General features: G+C 46.7%; 2 protein-coding genes across 2 annotated transcripts in view; both read left to right on the top strand.

The window, feature by feature from the left end:
* Nucleotides 1-20,961, top strand: part of XXYLT1 (xyloside xylosyltransferase 1) — a 182,888-nt gene that overhangs the window by 90,416 nt on the left and 71,511 nt on the right. Inside the window, exon 3 of the mRNA XM_029215328.1 lies at nt 17,555-17,687. Within this exon, the coding sequence (XP_029071161.1) occupies nt 17,555-17,687 (133 nt within the window). The remainder of the gene's footprint in view (nt 1-17,554; nt 17,688-20,961) is intronic.
* LOC114891184 (NADH dehydrogenase [ubiquinone] flavoprotein 2, mitochondrial-like) lies at nt 14,631-15,408 on the top strand. Its single transcript, XM_029215329.1, is given in 2 exon segments — nt 14,631-15,071; nt 15,073-15,408. Coding segments are annotated over 2 exon segments (777 nt in total).

Below are 20,961 nucleotides of genomic sequence, written 5' to 3' on the forward strand. Positions count from 1 at the left end.
TTTCAGAAGTTTCCAGTCCAGGCTCAGCAGTGTCCTTTGGCAGACGTGATTCGGAGGGAGGCCCCCTGGCTGCTTGGATGTTGGGTTTAGAGGGTCTCTACATCTGGGGCAGTGACAGCTTTATTGCCTTCAGCCATCATTGTCCACAGGGGTACACAGTCACTCACCTGGCAGGAGGGGGGTTGCTCTGCCTCAGGCTACCTTCCTTGCTGCTGAGGGTTGACTGAACTTTCCCGTCTGTGATCTTGCATCCTCATGTATCTCTAAGACTGATCTTTCTTTTGGGGATTCCTCTAGACCTGGAGCTCTGAGAATGCAACTTGGCCTCTGAGAGACTCATCCCAATAGACTTGAGGGTCTTTCTAAGCTGCTCAGGTACCCGAAGCACCTGCCATTTGCCTTGAACTTCCAAGATTTACTTGGCAAGAGGAGTTGGGGAAAATGTAGCACAAATATAATTAGATAAATAACAGGAAAAAGAAACCAGTTGAGAGTAACTCCCAGCTTATTGTTTGCTTTTTCTTTGGAAACTCAGAAAACCACCTTGTGGTGAACTAGGAGGAAGGCAGAAGTTTCTAGATGGACTTGCCTTAGGAAAAAGATTATAAAAATGGGTAACTGGCCACCTTGAGAAGAATCTTAAAGTAACTTGAGGTCATGGCAAAATGCCTTAAATCTGATCGACTTTGCCAGAAAATGGGTACTTTCTGTGAGGTAGTTAATTAATCCCTTTAGAAATGTTTTTAATTTAAAAGCAATACATGTCCTTTTTGAAAAGATGGACAAGTATTTTAAAAATACACATTTTCTTCTAGTTGCATATGCGTGTGTATATATATACACACACACATAAATATATAATACATTAGTGTATATTTGACATACTGATAACATTATAATTACAATATTAGGTGTTTTAATATATTTATTTTTGTCATTACAAAAATACATACATATATATGGTAGAATATTTAGAATAGCATAAAGAAGAAATTTAAAATAATCTGTAATTCCACTATGGGGTGAGGGAATGTGGTAGCTGGTCCCCAAAGACAACCTCCTAAGGAGCCACACCTCCCAGCATTCACACCTGTGTGCAGCCCCCTCTCCTGGAATTTGGGTAGGCTCTGTAGCTTGTTTTTGGTGGATAAGACCCAGCAGAAGTGATGCAGCCTGACTTCTAAGCTCTGTGCAGTTTCAGCCTGGGTCTCTTGGAACACTTGTTCTTGGCAAGCTCCCTTTTGGAATCCAGCTGCCCTGCTGGGAGAAGCCAAGACCCCAGGGGGAGCCCACATGAAAGTGCTCTGGTTGACAGCCCCAGCTGGGCTCTTTGCCAACAGCCAGCATCAACCGCAAGCAAAATGTGTGATGTGGCCGTCCAGCCTGGCTGAGTCTTTGGAAGACTGTAGCCTCGGCCACCATCTCCCGGTGTCCATATGGGAGAGCCCAGCTGAGGACAGGCCAGCTGAGCCTAGCTGACCCACAGAACTGTAAGGGATAACCGTACACTGTTTTAAACCACTAAGTTTTGGGGTGGTTTGTTACGCAGCTACAGGTAACTGGCACAGGGTGTGGGATAGTTTCAAAGTAAACACGTTTAAAGGGAGTATGATGTGGCCAAATAGCTCAGACTCTAGGGCCAGAAAGGCCTGATGTGCATTCCTGCTCTGTCACTCTCTAGCTGTGTGACCTTAGGCAAGTTATTTCCATTTGTTAAATGGAAATTGGGAGATTTAAAAGTATTCCAGCGTCTGGCACTTAGTAGGTACTAAGTAAGTGTTAGTTTCCATATGGTCATGTTGAATAGTCACGGAGAATGGGTATAAGGAAACATTGGAAACAGCAGTGGCAGCAGCAGAGAATATATAATGAAAATGCTACTATATTTGGATATTTTGCGGCTATGAACAATGTCATTCATTTCTGAACCTCCTCCGCACTTAACATAGTACTGGGCACACAGTAGGGACTATGGCTTGCTTGGCTTGGCATGGCTGAGGTCAACACAGTGAGGAGTATCTTCTGTGCCTAATATATATATCTGTGCTATTCTGAGGACAAGCAGCTGGGCTATGAGTGAGGGGAAAAGGCCACCTCTATTCAGAGTCACAAGGATGCAGGGCTGGGAGGGGTTGGGAGAGCATCTGCTCCAGTGCCCTTGTCTTTACAGTCTGGGAAAACTGATGTTCAGAGAAGACGTGGCTCGTCCAAGGCCAGACACAGTGGCAGAGTCAGGCCTGTGAGCCAGGGCTGTAACCTAGCACCCTGCCTACTCACACTTGCCCAGAGTTCCTAAGTCCACATTTCATTAAGTAAGGCAAAGCACATTTCATTACTTGTTTAAAAAACACAGGGGATCAAAACTAACATCACCAATAATGGGATAAATTGACATGTTGTGCCTCCTGATAAGATGGAGTGAGAAGAACCCAGCATCACTTCTGTGCTGTTCCTGACAAAGATGCATAACCTGAATCAAATCAGAAGGAAACGTTAGCAAACCCAAATTTAGGGAGATTTTACTAAATCATTGGCCTGTGCTCCTCAAATTGTCCCAGGTCCCAGAAGACAAGGAAAGACTGAGGAACTATTTCATATTGAAGATACATGACAACCATATGCCATCCTGGACCATAAATTTTCTTTTTGTTTTTGGACAGTTGACAAATTTTGAATGGGGCTGTAGATTAAGTGGTAGTGATGTATTAATGTTAATTTCCTGGGTTTGATGGTTGTACTGTTATGATGAGAGTGTCCTTGTTTGGTAGGAAGTACCTACTAAAATATTTAGAGGTTAAATTGTTTTTTCTTTGCTTTCATCTGCAATGATGTCAATTTGGCATTATATTTTATGTCTTTAATTTAAAAATTAAAACAAATAATTTTATTTAATTAAAAACCAGAAACTAAATTAATTAAATGAAATTAAAATTAAAACAAGTGAATGAATCAATCAGTGCATAAGTACAATTTGGTAGAATCTTTTCAATTGTTGCGTCTGTGATGGGAACAATTTATAAAAAGGATTTCTAATGAAAATTGGAATCTGGACTCCCAGCATAGGGGCCAATCTTTTGACTACTCCACATTCTTGGGTAATTCTTCTTAGATTCATAGTAGGAGGGGCTCTTCTTAACCTTGGTAAACAAGGATGAAAGCAATGAAACATAGACTGTATTTTGGATGGGAGAAAACTATAAAATGGGGACAATAAACCCTACTTGTAAGGATTAAATTAGGTAAAATATATAAAAATGAGCTAGCCCAGTACCTTGTTCCCAGGCATATGGGAACCTCATCATTTTATAGATGATGATAGATAGTTCATTTTTTTTCTTATTGAAGTATGTATGGTTGATTTACGGTTTTATATTAGTTTCTGGTGTATAGCAAAGTGATTGAGTTATATATATGTGTGTGTATATATATGTGTGTGTGTGTATTCTTTTTCATATTCTTTTCCGTTATGGTTTATTGCAGGATATTAAATATAGTTCCCTGTGCTATACAATAGGTCCTTGTTGGTTATCTATTTTCTATACAGTAGTGTGTATCTGTTAATCCCAAACATCTAATTTATCTCTCCCTCCCCCCTTACCCTTTGGTAACCATAGGTGTGTTTTCTATGTCTGTGAGTCTCTTTCTGTTTTGGAAATAAGTTCATTTGTATCATATTTTACATTCCACATATAAGGGATGTCATATAATATTTGTCTTTCTCTTTCTGATTTACTTCACTTAGTATGATAATCTCTAGGTCTGTCCATGTTGCTGCAAATGGCATTATTTCATTCTTTTTTATGGCTGAGTAATATGCCATTGTATATATATACCACATCTTCTTCATCCATTCATCTGTTGATGGACATTTAGGTTGTTTCCATGTCTTGGCTACTGTAAATAGCGCTGCTGTGAACATTGGGGTGCATGTATCTTTTCGAATTAGAGTTTTCTCCAGATATATGCTCAGGAGCGGGATTGCTGGATCATATGGCGACTCTATTTTAGTTTTTTAAGGCACCTCCATACTGTTCTCCATAGTGGCTGCACAAATTTATATTCCCGCCAACAGTGTAGGAGTGTAAATTTTTCCTTTGCTTTTCTCCCTCTGCAGCATTTGTTATTTGTAGACTTTTTTTTTTTTTTTTTTGGCGGTACGCGGGCCTCTCACTGTTGTGGCCTCTCCCGTTGCGGAGCACAGGCTCCGGACGTGCAGGCTCAGCGGCCATGGCTCACGGGCCCAGCCGCTCCGCGGCATGTGGGATCCTCCCGAACCGGGGCACGAACCCGTGTCCCCTGCATCGGCAGGCGGACTCTCAACCACTGTGCCACCAGGGAAGCCCATTTGTAGACTTTTTGACGATGGGCATTCTGACAGGTGTGAGGTGGTACCTCACTGTAGTTTTGATTTGCATTTCTCTGATAATTAGTAATGTTGAGCATCGTTTCATGTACTTTTTGGCCATCTGTATGTCTTCTTTGGAGAAATGTCTATTTAGGTCTTCTGCCCATTTTTTTTTTTTTTATTGGGTTGTGTGGTATTTTTGTTATTGAGTTGTATGAGCTGTTTGCATATTTTGGAAATTAAACCCTTGTCGGTAGCATCATTTGCAAATATTTTCTCTCAGTCTGTAGTTTGTCTATTCATTTTGCTATGGTTTCCATCTTTCTTTTTGTAATGTAGCATAAAAGTCAAAATAATGTAACATTTTCTCAGGAGGCAGGAAAACTGGAGAGCAATTTGACCATAGCCAAGTCAGTCTGCAAACCGTCACAGGTTTTCCTCCTGAAAAGACGAAAACCTTTTAATGATTTAGAAAGAAAAACAGATTTTTTTCTCCTGCTTCAAAAGGTTAAGGGGGTGGGTAGATCTTCACCTGTCTCAGAGAGGTATTTCTGGGTTCATAAAGTAGAGAAACTGGTTTTTCTCCTTGCAAGTTGCCATAATGTGGATTTCTGGGCACAAGGAATGATGGGGGCCTCTCTTTCCTCAACTCCTCCATGGTGCCAGGGAGAAGTCAGGCGTGTGCCCGAGGGCAGGCTTTCTCCCCTTGGGGAAGTGTTGGCAGTTCTCTGCCTGATCCACTTTCCCTCCTGGTGTAAGCATCTCGGTGGTGCCCATCCCTCTCTTGCAGGTCCTCCCACTGTATCAGCTAGAGAGGATGCTGAAGGAGACCCACAGCCTTGAGTCTGAGGGTGGTGGTGAGCTGTAAGCCCCGTTGGAGAAGGATGAGTCTCCTGGGTGAAAGGGACTCAGGCAGTTCAGCCCCAGGAAAGAGGGATGGATCCATTGTTCACACCAGGAAGAACTGCTGCCAAAATCAGAAGCCTTTGTTTTTTGTGAAGTGAAAGAAGTGGCCAGGGTGCTGGGACCTTGAAAGCAAAACTGCCTGTGCTTGCTTAGGTGTTGTTGTCAGAGACCTGAAGGTCTCTGCTTTAGTGCACAGCCACGCAGCGTGCAGGAAATGTGATTTCAGTGTCAGAATGGAACAAGGCGCCGGCCACACAAGAGGTTCACCACCGGAAACAGTGTTAGGAGATGCCAACGATCCTTGTGGGGCGGGGCCCAGGTGAGGCATCCTTCTCACAGAACTCCACGGGCATTACAGAGTTTTGGGGTGTGCTCCAGCTCGCGGGGGTCTGGGTTGGCGCTGGCTTGGCTCACCTTACTAGTGACCATGCCCAGACTTGAAGGCACATGTTGGGGCACAGGGCAAGGAGCCAGGCAGGGAGGGAAGTGAGAGGCAGGTGATGAAGGACAGGCATCCTTCACGATGGCATCCAGGACTGGCAGGCGCAGATCTCAGTAGGTAGGTAGGTAGGTAGGCGATGGTAGGCCATCACGGAACAGGTGAGGGCTGAGCAACGGTCTGCAAGGTGAGCAGACAGGAGTCCAGGCAGGAACACGCTAGTGGCTCCACTGCAGCCACAGGGACTTTGTGAACAAGGAAAAAGAGTCTGGACATGGGTCAGATGATGTGGACTTAGTTCCTGTGTTGCCATTATTGACCATGTGACCTTAGCAAAACCTAATCTCGTTGAGCCTCTACTTCTTCATCTCCAGAGTGGGTGGAATGAATACTTGCTTGCTGTGGAACTGCTAGTTGCTGCTCTGTTCTCTCCTTTTTTATTTTTAACTGAATCCCATTTATTTGGGAGCAGCATTATGCCCAGTGAAAGAATATATTCCACAGCTTCCCTTGCAGCTAGGTGTGGCCATGTGACTAAATTTTGTCTGGTGTGATATAAGAAGAATTGTTAAGGACTTCCAGGAAGGTTGCCTAAAAGGTCTGCCTTATTGCAGGGGGCAAAGAAGAAGGAGGGCCTTTCCTCCTTCCTCCTTTCTGTTGCCTGGAATGCAGCCGGGTTGGCTGGAGCATCAGTAGCCATCTTGAACCATGAGGTGACCTTGAGGATGGAAACCAGACCTAGGATAGCAGAATGAAAAGGTAGAAGGGGCCTGGACCCTTGATAACTTCACAAAGCAGCCATCCCATCCCTGGATGGCTTAGCTATGATCTTATGTGTGTTTAAACCATTGTTATTTTAGGTCTTCTGCTATGTGCAGTTGGACCCAACCCACAGAGATGCACCTGCCCCCTAGGGTTGTTGTAAAGATTAAATGAGCCAAAGCATGGGAAAGAGTTTTGTGATCTGGGAATGCACTTTGAACATCGCTATGTGCTGTAAAATATAAGGAATCAGTCCTGTTATCGTCATTGTCATCTGAGTGAACCGAAGGGGGTGGGGGGTGCTGGCCAGGCCCAGGGACGGGAGCGTGTGTCCGGGCAGAGCTTGGGGATGAGGAACTGCGAGGCAATGGGACAAAACCTTTGTTAGTTTCCCTAATTCTGAATGGAATCCGTGGGTCTGGGGTAGGTTCAAATGCCAGCACAGAGGAAGAGAGTGGCTGGAAGATGGAAAGAGAGGGGGCAGATGGGATTAGAAGCAAGAGCCACACGCTTCCAGTAAAAACCTCACAATGAGGAATTTGCAAAGTCCTGCTTTGACCGTTTGGGCAGACCCATGGTAACTGCTGTATCGCTATTTCCAGAAAATACCTATTAATTCTGCCCAGAGAGGACTGCTTTCTACAGCTGCCATCCCTAGGGGTCCGTGAAAAAAGCCGTGGAAAGAGCAGAGACCAGGCATAGACTCAGTGTTGGTGAACAAAGTTGCAGTGTGGTCCTGCCCCCAACAGGAAGGAGAGTTTACACGAGAGACAAGAAATAAAGTCTATAGCAGGCATCAGAGAGCTGTAAGCTGTGGAGAGGCCAGAAGGGACCATGGACATCCACACCATAGAAATGAAAGAAAGTGGGATATTCTGCTGTTCTGCTTTTCAAATCTAAAATTCAATTTCCCCTGCATATTGAACTTCATAAAGAAGTACATGAGCTGTAATTTCATGTTGGCAATATAAGTGAGAGGAAAATTGAGGCTGGGTGTTTTATGTGTTGTCTTCTTATATATGTTCCTGAAGTTTTTCAGCCAAGTTCAAAATAAATTCTGTCCTATCCTAAAGGATATGATTTATACCAAGTCACAGAAGGTGCTAAGGATGAGGGAGACTCCCCTTGCACTGTTGCTGAAGCGCCGCGTCTTTTCATAATACCTTGTTTTGTCCACAAAACAGGAGCTGATAGTTGTAAAAAATGTTATGGCTGAGCCATAGCTAACACTCCACGCTTAATTTTGAGAGGGTTGAGTAGGGCTAGAAGAAAGAATTTGCTTTGTAGTTAATACATAAAACTGACTCTGGTCATTAATTTCAACCTCTTGGCCCCAAAGCCTTTCACCAGAGCTGCTAACAGGTTGTATTAATCACTCTTGTGAACTCAGTTTCCTTTCCCTTCCCCTCCTCCCCCAGGGGAGGGGCCGGCTGCTGATGTGGAAAGCGTAGATTAGCCTGGGGGACTTCCTGGCTGCGCTGAGCCTGCAGACCCGAGCACTGCTGTATCCTGGCCATCCAGGGACCTGCAAGGCAGGGAAGCGAGGGGCTTCCGAGCAAGTATGGGGCTTCAGAACTTCCTTTCGACTTAATTTTGTGGCATGAAACCTCTTTTTCCTGAAACTTCTCCATTGGCCCTTGCTTAATGAAAGGGTACCCCAATAGTCTTCAAGTTCCTTGAGGGTGGGGGCCTTGAGGGAAGTGACTGTGGGAAACCCAGTCTCTGCCTGAGATGCTCTGCATCTGTCTGGTATTTTTGCTCTTGGTGTGGCAGCATTTCTTGTTTTTAAAGATAACAGAATTTGAAAAGGGACTTCAGAGATGTCTGAAGGGTTTTCTCAGAAACCTGTATGAGGCAAATCTGTGCTTGCTCTCAACTCTGACGCTTCCTTGCCAGGTTGTCCTAGGTGAGTCGCCAAAACTCTCTGAGCCTCAACGTCCTCATTTGAAGATGGGGGGTCCTGATACCCACCCAGCAGAGCAGAGTGGAGGTTCGTGCGCTGGGTCAGTAGCTGTAAAGCCCCAGCAATGGGCCTGGCACAGACACACTCTCTCTGCTCCGAGGGAAGGAGCGTTTAGCTGAGCAGGCTGGAGGAGCCCCTTGGACGCTTGGTATGCTCCACTGTGTTCCTTCGTGCCAGCTATTCCCACAGTTAGCCAGCTGTCCTGCAGCTGGGCCTTGCACGGGGAAGGGAATGGAGAAGCCCAGCTGGGAGGCGACCCAAGTTCCCTGTTGGATGTGAGAACCGCCCCGGCGCATTCCACCCTCGGACCCCCTCGGGGACACAGCTTGGGTCTGTGCAGTGGAATGGCGGGCCCTCCGTCACACCCAGCCTGAAACCCTCTAGCAGGAAATGCTGGGCTGGTGTGGCTGGTGTGGCACGTCGGGACTGTCTCCTCCCCGGTCAGGAGCCTCTTACCCTTAGAGGAAGTCTGCACCCCTTTCAGGTGCCCTTTGGGTCCTACAGGCCAGAGGTGCTACTGAGCAGCAATTAACAAGCTCCAGATGACGATAACGCAGGTGGCAAATTGCTGTAATCTTGCCAAGCAGACAACGGGAAAGGGAGCTCCCTTTCTAAGCAGCTGCTTCCAGGCCCTCAGCCTCATGAGGCCCCGCATTGCTTGGAGCTGCCATAGCTTCCCTTCCTCCCCAAGCCCCTCCGGGTCAGTGGAAAGTTTGGGCTGATGTTCAGAGGTGAGGGCCTTCTAATGTTTTATAAATATTTATCTCTGGGAAGCTCTGATGCTCTTTCAAAACACAAAGGGAGAGAAGGTGCTTGCATGGTTCATCTGCCCCTGGAGAAGGCCCGTCAGCTGCCCAGGATGGGGGGCTCAGTGTTCACCTAAGTGAGTCTTACCTTCTCATCATTTCCTGACCTATTGTGTTTTGTGTTGTTTTGTGTGTGTTAAGATGTGTCTGTGGTTTCTGGGGATAGGAGAAGGGAGGGGAGAGGAAAGGAGGTTTTTTTAAATCCTTTTGTTTGTTTGGGGGTGTCCTTAATTACGCACTCCGGGTTGTAATTCCATCCACGGTCAGATGACATGCCTTGTGGCTGGTTTAATTGGAGGCTGATGAGCTGTCTCAAGCCTGTTTCCATCGGGGAATGTTGACTTGGGAACCTCCCAGCTGGTTTTAAGGCCGTGGACATTGCCTTCTGCAGTGCACTTGTGCGGAGGCATCAACCCTACAGCCCAGCCAGGCTGGTGCTCAGGGCCTCAGACACAGCAGCGGGGGTGGGCTTTCTGAACCCCAAAAGCAATCACCCGGGCAGTTGGAACCTCCTCAGTGCCATCCAGGGTCAGGGCGGTGATGATGGTAATGGGGATTTGAAGGTCTTGAAAGCGCATTTTGAGCCAGCACTTGGGATCTTGTCTTTCCTTTTCCAACTTGTTAGAACCCAGTGGCACCATGTTGTCAGCCTGAAACTGGAGCATGAGAGGACGAGGCGAGCTGACCTCCTCTTGTGAAGATGGCACCACATTTTTTACTTTATCCCCTGGAGTTGAAGCTCAAGAGGAAGTGTGTCTTAGACCAGAAAGCCCACCTAGGTCCTGAGCATCTTTTCCCAGTTTGAGTTGACATACTTCAGTGGATCCTATCTTGTGATCACACATTCACCAGTCCTGTGTGAACCCTGAACCACCTTCTATACCTTGTAGGCAGCAATTCTTGCATTTCCTGAAATAGACCAGGTCAGATTTTCTGAGCTCTTGCCAAACTATTGTCCTCCGTGGAAACCAGCGTTTAAACCTCCAGCTGCTGAGCCATGAGGTGGGAATGCCGGAAGCTCTTCCAGGTTCCATCATTTACCAAGAGGCCTGGGCAACCAGCATCAGGGAGTTGAACTCACCTGAGGAGGTTGACCAGCCACAAGTGTGTTCCTCAAATACCAGGTGCACACACAGGTCTCTTCCTAACACGTGAGCCAAGCTTCCTTCTACCTGAAAACGTGACCTAGGCACACACTGATACTTCAGTTCTTGCTTTTGTGATTTAAACACGTCTGTGAGAAGATTTTAAGTCTATGGGGCTGGTCGGAATGCCCCTCACCCAACTGATTGAATGTAGCAGCAGACACATTGCTGGGAATGCACAGGTCTGCCTAGAACAGAGGATGGTGGGCACGGGGAGGACATTGCTTGGTTGCTGGTCGCTATGGCTCTCGCACGGGGTGCTTAGCTTGAGTCCCCATGGGTGGCTCTGAGATGCTAAGTCAGGTTCCTGCCTCCCTTTGAATTTCGCACAGCTCAAGGTGTGTTCTTAGAAGAATGTAAAGATTTGTTTGTTTTTTTAACATCTCTGCCTGAGGTTAATGTGAGAATATGGAGAGCCATTTTCCCGTTTCCAAAAGTTGACTACAAACTGTGTGGGTCATGGAAGTCTTTCTTTTCTTTGGCTACTACTTATTAATCTTCAGGTTTACATTTTCACGGGTAATTTGCGGATCCTCCATGAGCTAGTTGTGTTGGGTGCCTGGCAAGACTTGTGCACAACCCTTTGGGCCATTACACAGTATCTTCTGCTCCCTAGGGGTTCATGGTCCATGCTGGGAGTGGGTGGTGGCAGGGGGGCTAGTTAACATGAGACCATTGGCTAGGGAGTCAGAAGACCTGAGTTCTGGGATCAGCTTGGCCACTTAGCTGGACTGTGTAATCGCTGGCAAGTCCTTCTGCTTCTTTGGTCCTCAGTTTCCCCATCTGTAAATGGGTATATTGGCCTCAGTTATTATCAGGTTCCCTTTTCAAATGCATTATCCTAGATTATTCTGTCCACTACCTTTTCTGCTTTCTTCTCATGGGATTCTGACATGGCGGACATTCAACCAGCCTGAGATGCGAGACATTTTTTTGCGTTTTGTAGACTACTACTCCTCCTTTTGCTCAAACATTCTCCCCAGTGCTTTATAGATTTCATCTCCTCTTTTCTTTGGGAGCAGTTATCTCATTCATTTATTCCTTACATTTCAGTGGTCTTACTTGCTGTCATTACAGCTGTCCTCCAACCAGCATCTTCTCTGGGCCATCACTGTGGCTGCTACTTCCACATATCAACCTTGTTTCATCCTCAAAACAGTCTCTCAGCATTATGTATAAAACGCGCCGGATGTAGTTCCCACAGAAATGACTATATCAAGGACCAGAGGAACAGGGCCCTTTAAAAAATCTCATCCTAATGAATTCCAGCCTTCCTGGTAAGCATCTTCCTCTTTTCAGCAGCGACATTTACAACTTGGCATCTTATTTCACAATTACATAAAAGGATAAGTGTCTGGACCGAGGCCTGTGTGTTAGTGCAGGCTGTGCTGGGAGCTGTCGGCCTCCCTGAACAGAAGGGAGTGTCCTCCTGCCTCAGCCTGAAAGTTGACACCTGGGTCAGTCCTTTCACATTGGTGTGAAGGGGTCACCTCATGCTGGAGCTGCTGCCTCTTTCCTTCCTAATCAGGTAACCTTGTGTGGCGAAGGCTCTCTCTCGAAAGAAGTCTTCCCAAGCTTAAGCAAATCCTTCCTGAAAGGTGCTTTACCAAGGAGGAGTTATAAAAAATATTAAAGCATCTCAAATTCCTGTGTCTTAGGGCTGCACGTCACCTTCCCAAGTTCACTCCCAGCCAGTCCCTAAAGGTCTGGGAAAGTGCTCAGATTTACTGAGGGGCATATTAAGACAAGGCCAGGCTCTGCCCAAATGCATTAACTGGTCTCCTCAAGGGAATCTGATGTCCTTGAGCTCGGCCCTCTGCCCAGGTCCTGTCCAGGCAGGCCAGGGAAGGAGGTATTCGGGTTGCTTCAGGCAGATTAAGTAGGATTTAGATGATCTTGAAAGACCAGAGAGTACACATAGCACATGGTAAGCTTTCAAGGAAGAATGACTGATTGACAGACCGATGGCCCCTCGATCAGAATTTCTCTAATTATAGTGAAATTACCGCTTTTATATAGAGGACTTCCTCATAATTCTCATTTGGCCAGGCTGTCGCTCTGCTTTTTGTCTATCAAGGTCTTTGGCACATCTCCGTGCTCCCAGGCCTCCTGTGTGGGTAGCGGTGGAGCTAAAACTTACCTCCCAGGAGCTCCTCTCCTGTCACAAGCAGAATCAGGGTCTACTGGGAAGAGCATGCTGGGCTTTCAAGTCAAGCAGACCTGGGTTCAGATCCCAGCTCCGAGACTTGGTTGTGGGACCTTGGGCTATTGTTTTTAACCTTTCTAAGCCTCTGGTTCTTCATTTAAACATGGGAATAACTCCATTTAACATGTCGGGTGGTTATGAGAAATAAAACTGTTGCCTGTATAATAATACCAGACACTTATAAACCACTCAGAGAAAGGGTGCTTCTTATGTGGCATTCGCTGATATTATTGGAAGTACTCCCAGGGCCGTGAGGATGAGAGTTCCCTTTCTTTCATAGCCCTGATGGTGCCACAGAACTACCACCATACTTCCTTGAGGCCTCCCATCTCCAGGTCAAATACCCTTTTGTCCTCTCACCATCCCCACCCCTGGCGATGATGTGATTTCTCTGTTTGGGATGATGGTGCCATTCTGTCCCTGTCTCATGAGGTCTCTGCTCTACCGTGTGTGAGAGCTGCCTGAAACCCTGGATTTGGGAGCTCGGGACACAGGAGATGGACTGAAAGAGAGAAATGGCTGGAGGGGTGTGTGCGGTGGGGCCTCCCCATCATGACTTCTTGATGGCTGCAACTCATGCCTGGACATTCTCTCCTGGGACACAGTGGCCTTCCCTAAGGTCACCATCAGGTTCCTTACCTCTGTTCTCCAGGGCCATCTCTGACAGCAGCAGGTGCCCCGAGACTCCACCTTGTGGCCTATTTCTCTTCTCCTTCCCGGTTTAGGGCAGCTTCTAGGAGGCAGCCACGTCAGCACATGGGCTTGCTGACCTCCAGGCTCCTGGGTCATCACCCTTCCTAGTTTCTAGGTAGTTGTGATTATTGTCTTTAGTGCAGGAGGGGAAGTGGCAGTTTTGCTCACATTTACGTGTGGGGTGGGCAGTGTGAAGGCAGGCAGGCCGCCGGGTCTGAACTGGCCTGGGGCCCATTCTCATCTACCCGCTTCCCACAGGGGCCCAAGAAGCAGCCTGCTCCCCTCTGGCCTGGGCAGCTGGATTCTCACCTACTGGCACTTATTTTTTTTCAGAAAACTCATATGGGATGTCAATTACTGATTTGTTTCTGCAGCACAAAGGAAAGTAGAACAGAGACAAATGAATCCGTTTTCTTGAATCGTAAGCTGTGATTTCTTCATAAACTAATCTAGAGAATGTTGAATTCCACAAACGTTCCTGAGTATTTACTGAATGCCAAGCCCCGCACTATGAGTGGACGGAGGCCAAGATGCCGAAGATGGGGTCCCTGTCTTCAGGGGACTTCCACGGGCAGTGGGTCCTGACAGCGCCGTGCTCTGCAGCTGGGCCGCCGTGAAAGGGTGGTGGAGAGTTGAGGGGGGAGCCCGGCATTCTGGGTAGGTGGTGCTGTTACCTCACTGCTCCTCGCCTGCCCACGTCCCCTTCTTCCGTTCAGTCTTCCTCAACTGCCTCAGGCTCTAGTGAGTTCCCTACTCTCCAGACCCTGGGTTCCTGTGGTGCCTACAGCCTGGATGATGTTTCCTACCTGTTATCTCGTCTTCTCGGCATCACAGCCTCACGAGGCACACTGTATCATCTGCACTAACAAATGAAAAAACTAAGGTTTAGAGAAGTGAAATAATTTCCCCAGGGTCACAGAACTAAGCAGCAGCGGAACTGGAATCTGCTCCCTTGTGGTCTGATTCCCAGGCCAGGCCTTCTCTTAGTACTACTCTTTCTCCTTCATCACTTAACCCTCTTCCATGTCACGTCAGCACTAGGTCCCCCCTTACTGTTTTCAGTCACCTGAGTGTCCCTCCCTGAGGGCAGGGCCCAGTCAGCTTGGTGTGTGGTCCCCTGCTGGCACCACTGGCCCAGGAGCTCAGACAGTCCTGTTGGATGAAGGATGGAGAATGATCTCAGTGCCTCTCTCCTCCCTTCTCGCCCCTGAGTCATCTGGGGGCAACGGAAGCAAACAGCTCTTAAGAGCCAGGTGATTGTGAGAGTCGGTCTGTCTAATTATAGCTCAGTTAGTCTTTCAGACAGTGGATTAAAAACATAACAGTAGGCCTGGCGCGGCCCGAAGGCCCACAGTTTGGCCTGCCATGTTCCTCTCCGTGGTGCTCTGGGCCCACGCGGCTGGCTTCGCTGCCCAGTGGGGAAGACATATAAGGAATTTGCATAAGACAGCTGTGCAGAATGGAGCCGGAGAGAACTCCAGCTCTCTGGAGCTCTTATTTGTGCAGAGAGATACTCCTGAGAATAACCCAGATGCTCCATTTGATTTCACACCGGAAAACTATAAGAGAATAGAGGCAATTGTAAAAAACTACCCAGAAGGGCATAAAGCAGCAGCTGTGCTTCCAGTCCTGGATTTAGCCCAAAGACAGAATGGATGGCTGCCCATCTCTGCTATGAACAAGGCTGCAGAAGTTTTACAAGTACCTCCAATGAGAGTATATGAAGTAGCAACTTTTTATACAGTGTATAACCGAAAGCCAGTTGGAAAACATGTTCAAGTCTGCAGTACTACGCCTTGCGTGCTTCCCTTGTGTGCCTCGTAAGTCCGACAGCATCCTGGAGGTCATTCAGAAAAAGCTTGGTATAAAGGTTGGAGAGACTACACCAGACAAACTTTTCACTCTTATAGAAGTGGAATGTTCAGGGGCCTGCGTAAACACACCAATGGTTCAAATAAATGACAGCTACTTTGAGGATCTGACATCTAAGGATATTGAAAAAATTATTGATGAACTCAAGGCTGGCAGAATCCCAAAACCTGGGCCAAGGAGTGGACGTTTCTCATGTGAGCCAGCCGGAGGTCTTACCTCTTTGACTGAACCACCTAAAGGACCTGGCTTTGGTATGCAAGCACGCCTTTAATTTATATTCAACTGTAAATATGTCACTGGAGAAATAAAATATGAATCTCCTATCTACATAGACTTTTTATATTATTTGTTCATTTCCATCTGTGTACACCTTGCTTGTAACCTAGCAACTTGCAGCTGTAAGTGCCATGTCAGAACTTCAGAGCACCATTTTAGTCATCTGCTATCTTTGGCTAACTATGAACACATTATTCCATAAGCTAGTTAACAGTTATTTCAATATTACTTATTTTCAACTGCCCCTTCACTTTTTTTTTTTTTTTTTTTTGGCGATACGCGGGCCTCTCACTGTTGTGGCCTCTCCCGTTGCGGAGCACAGGCTCCGGACGCGCAGGCTCAGAGGCCATGGCTCACGGGCCCAGCCGCTCCGCGGCATGTGGGATCTTCCCAGACCGGGGCACGAACCCGTGTCCCCTGCATTGGCAGGCGGACTCTCAACCACTGCGCCACCAGGGAAGCCCGCCCCTTCACTTTTATCAGTAATATTAGGTTATTGTGAAGTAAAAATTCTGTCAAATTTCAAATACATTTTGTTCTCCCATCTTTAGCCATAGCCAGGTCTTAAGTTAATATGATATTTCTATAAACCTTATTTGTCAGTATTCTCTTTAAACATTTTTATATTTACAGTACACAATTGTTACTTGTAATTTCAACTGGTAAATGACACATCAGGCAGACTGTAGGTGTGACGAGGACAGGGTAGTTGTCTCTAGAAGTACTGTTTATCATTTTTAAAGAAGGAAGGTACAAAACAAAACCTGACCCTGCAAGTATACAAAAACTAATTGGGGGAGGAAACTGGAAGTGTAACTTGAGTTGGAAAGTTCAGTGGATATGGGAAATATACTCCTCAGCTGAATGCATATTACAACTTAGAAGAAAGAATAAAACCCTTTGTGTACAATGTCCAGTTCAAGAAACTAGATATGAGTTTTGCAAGCTGGAATAAAAAATTAACAGCCAGCTTTAATTCAGGGATAGATCTAAACTAATCCAGTTGTTCCAGGATTTCTCAGCGTCACTGTTTGGCCTTGATCTTATGACAGACTAGTAACTATGATGCTTATGAATATGGTTATTTTTAAGACTGTCTTTAAAAACTAGTTTTCGAGAAATGAAATTGAGTAATTTGTACTGAGGTGGATGGATCTAGAGTCTGTCATACAGAGTGAAGTAAGTCAGAAAGAGAAAAACAAATACTGTATGCTAACACATATATATGGAATCTAAGAAAAAAAAAGGTTCTTATGATCCTAGGGGCAGGACAGGAATAAAGACACAGACGTAGGGAATGGACTTGAAGACATGGGGAGGGGGAAGGGTAAGCTGGGACGAAGTGAGAGAGTGGCATGGACATATATACACTACCAAATGTAAAATAGCTAGCTGGTGGGAAGCAGCCGCATAGCACAGGGAGATCAGCTCCATGCTTTGTGTCCACCTAGAGGGATGGGATAGGGAGGGTGGGAGAGAGATGCAAGAGGGGAGGGGATATGGGGACATATGTATATGTGTAACTGATTCACTTTGTTATAAAGCAGAAACTAACACAACACTGTAAAGCAATTATACTCCAAAAAAGATGTTAAAAAAAAAACCCCAAAAACAGCATCTGAGGTCTTTTAGCTGTTTTTCTCTGGGTCAGCATCCTAACTCCACACATACCTAGGTTTGCAGAAATATATAGGAATAAGAACCTGAAGCAATAATGACTTCTGTGGGTCACTTACTACCTGTACCCCAAAGAGAAACACCTGTATGCTTTGAGTTTTCAGTAGGGTGTCCGTGTACTGTATCATCTAAATCAGATACTTTTGAGAATGAAATGGTGCTCTGTTGACAATTACACCAGGGCAGTGGCCTAAACTGGAGGATCTGGTTGCCTAGTTTTACAGAAACTGTATGTCTGCAATTGGAAGGAAATCTCCGGGGGCACTGTTTTTTATGAAGGCTTCTAGTGAGTGGGGGCTTGCTGGTAGATGAAGGGCCTTTGTTTCAAGCAGTGTCTTTGCGTTATTCAGTGACAGCAAGAATAATCCAGTACCCTTTTCTGCACCTTCCACTTCATTTTCTGTCAGCGGCTGAGCCTCCCAGGATGTGTGTCTGTCTCATTATTGTATTGTTCTTTCCTCCAGAGATCCTGCGGATAATTCAGCTGGACCTAGACCTAAAGTACAAGACCAACATCCGGGAATTGTTTGAGGAGTTCGATAACTTCCTGCCCGGCGCCGTCATTGGCATAGCAAGGGAGATGCAGCCAGTATACAGGTATGCGGCAGCAGCTGGTGGGGGGCCTCCAGGACCCCTCCTCACTCCCCCTCCACCCTCGGCAGATTGGGACTGATCCGTCTGCAGTCCTCCTGTGCTGAGTATCTCAGGGACACGTTTGTACTTACTGCTTATATTTAGTAGTATGGGCAGGTGGGTCTGCACCGAATCCATAGATGTTACTTCATTCATTCGGCGGAGTTTGTGACATGTTTTCTTGTGGAAAGCCCAGCCATTTGGATTGTTGGTTCTGGCTCAGCTCAGAATTTTTAAATCTTGGGCTTTGTCTTACAGAGGAGGTATCAAGATACAGCTTTAACTTGCCAGTCTGGTGATGAACTAGGTTTTCTTGGCCTCGAGTCACCGTGACCCCTCCTCTGTATAAGTGGAGTGGGTTTATCAGTCTTTCAGGGAGGGAGAGGCAGCATAATTTTGGAACACAGATTGGCATCTGCTAGTGAAACGCGCATTCTCGTGCTGCAGTGTTTCCCTGTCAGGTGTGCAGCATAAAGAAACTCCAGCACCTGAGGACCAGGAGACACATTAAAGAGTGTTCGTCACGGCATTATTTGTAGTAGCCCAAACTGAAAACGACCTAAATGCTCATAGACAGCAGAATGGATAAATATAATATATTCATCTAACTGAGTATTATATAAAGATAAAACGAGCAGACGGGGAGCTAGCTATGTGCATTGATAGGCAAAATGGAAATGTAATCTTTAGGGATATATACGCAAGTGGTGAACATCATAAGGAAAACCAAGGAAATGATGGTTCCCAAAGCCAGCATGACCGTTGCCTCTGGAGGGAGCGGAGAAGTGGTGGGGACACAGACACGGGTGGGGATTGCCGCTGGAGGGCTGCATTGCTTTTGTGCTGCACTTGAGGGAGTGTGTCTGTGTTTGCATGTACTCCTTTGTACGTAATATATGTCTTACAATTTAAAAAAATTTAAAAAGGAAAGGAAAAGCAGAAACACATGTAGGTTTTTGTTAAAAACTAGGCCCACGGCCCTGGATACAGAGAGCTCCATGTTGCTGACTCGTCCTCCTCTGGCCAGAGCCAGAGCTCACCCAGAGCCTGGAGCTGGGATTTCACTGCCCCCTGGGCTGGCTCACCCTTCGTTCTCAGGGCACACCCTCCTGCTGGCTCCCTGTGGGCATTCTCAGAGCTAGGCCCAGTCTTTGGAGAGCTGCAGGGCACCGGCAACTGGTGACTCAAAGACACGCATTTCCTCTAAGAGAGAGGAGAGTGACAGCCTCGGCTTGGTTGTAGTTATTTGCAAGACCCAGATCACACAACAGGAAATTCCTGCAAGGCCTCTGAATGAGTCGATAACTCCTGGGCCTGGTGGGCTGTTCTCCCTTACGTAATCCTCTTGCAGGTTGCCCCAGAGTGACAAAGTGGAGCCCTTTACTCTGCTGTGTGTGGGGAAGGGGGAGGTTTGGGCAAACATCTGCCCTGGTACTCATGGCAGCCTCCCTGCCTCATTCCCTCACCTTCATACAAGGTGTATCTTATGTCTGGGGGTCTTGATTTAACAGAGAGAGGAGGGACTTCCTTGGCAGTCCAGTGGTTAAGACTCCACGCTTCCACTGCAAGGGGGCACGGGTTACGTCCCTGGTCAGGGAACGAAGATCCTGGGAGGAGATGGAAGAAGCACTCAGAGTCTGATATGCTATGTGCTGGTGCCTGCTCAGCCACCACGCTTGGGCTCCTCCGTCTGGGAATGGGAGCAGGTGGGCTCCGAGACCTCCCTCTTTCAGCCCTGGCATTTGTGATCCCAGCCCTTCCAACCCTCACCATTTCCGCATCGTCTTTCCTTAACCTGAGGTTGCTTGTCAGCTGGTGAGATCCTCACTGCTCCGTAGGGCCAGTGCCCCAGGGATCCTTAAATCAGGCTTACTATTAAGTGCAGTTAGAGCCCTGAGGCCTCCAAGCCCCGGTTTGGAATCTTCTCATGTAATATATATGGAAACCTGATCACACTTAATTTAAATGGTGTTGGCCAGAATTTATGTTTTCTGTACCTTGAGGATTTTAAAAACAGTGAAACTTAAATCAATTTAATTGGCTTTTTCAAAAGAAATCTTGGAAAGATTTTAAATCCAAAATGAAGTTGAGTTTTTCTCACCTTCAGAATCTTTAATTATCATTCTCTACGATGAGACAGAAGAGACCCCTGCGTCAGGGCAGCTAGTAGAGTCCAAAAAATGCCTTGTTTGTAGGGCTTGCGCCCTCAGAATCAACAGAAATTAAAAGTCCGTCCATGTTCTCCCCCCCTTCCACCCCCCTCCAGCTGAAATGTTTCTAAACACCTCTGATAATTAAGTCTGCAAATGACTGCCCTGAGCTAATCTGTGCCCTGGGGTTCTGGATAATTGCCTTTGGGTATTTGTTTCAGGCTGAGAATGGTGCTGGCTGGGGTGGAAACAGAGTGTGGTTTTTTGCCATCTTCCACAGAAAACTGGAGGCTCCAGTGGCCCAAAAGATCAAGTGTTAGTTGTCTGCCACTTTGGAGTCTGTGCCTGTGTGTGTTTGTAGGGAGGGGTGGGAGTAGCAAGAGGAGGGATGAAGGCAGGGGAGTAAACAGGGTCTGAGCAAGGGCAGGCAGAGCGGAGCCCTTGTGAACAGGCTCAGCCCCATCTGCATGGACTTGGCCATCGTAGCTGGTGGGAAATCCCCGCGGCTGTCTGCCCACGTCTGTGGGCACCACCCTCCCCCGGGAACTGGCAGTGGGGCCTGACTGCCACGTGGTCTCCCTGAGTGTGGACTGTGAGATGGGCAAGATTATATCATAAACAGAAGCTGCTAGCGTCTGTGAAAAGAAAGGAAAATTTAGAAACCAAACAGCACAAAAGCAAAACACCTGATGAACAGAGCACATTCTGATCTGGAAACTCACTAAGCAGAAATAAATCTAGACCGTCTCAGCTGTGTTCTTTTTATAGTCACTTGTCCCGACAGTTACTGTACTTCAAAAAAGGCACATATTAAGTCATTTTTACGGCTGTTTCCCTTCGATTGTGTGCCACAGATGTTAGAGGCTTGGGGGGCTGGAGGAGAAAGTATTTCCCACTGTCCTTTGGACAGATAGCTTTTTAAAAAACAATTTCCCCCCCAGAACGTAACACCAAATCAACTGTGTTTTTGGGAAAATGATGGCTTGTGGGATGCTAGCATAGGGATAGAGGAGCCTTTTCCTCTTGGGTCCCTGTAAGATTTTGTTGAGTCAAATATCTCATGACCTTCCTCATCTGAAAATTGGGGA

This window comes from Monodon monoceros, unplaced genomic scaffold, assembly GCF_005190385.1.
Source record: "Monodon monoceros isolate NGI ecotype Baffin Bay Population unplaced genomic scaffold, NGI_Narwhal_1 Super_Scaffold_11, whole genome shotgun sequence".
NCBI classification, from domain to species: domain Eukaryota; kingdom Metazoa; phylum Chordata; class Mammalia; order Artiodactyla; family Monodontidae; genus Monodon; species Monodon monoceros.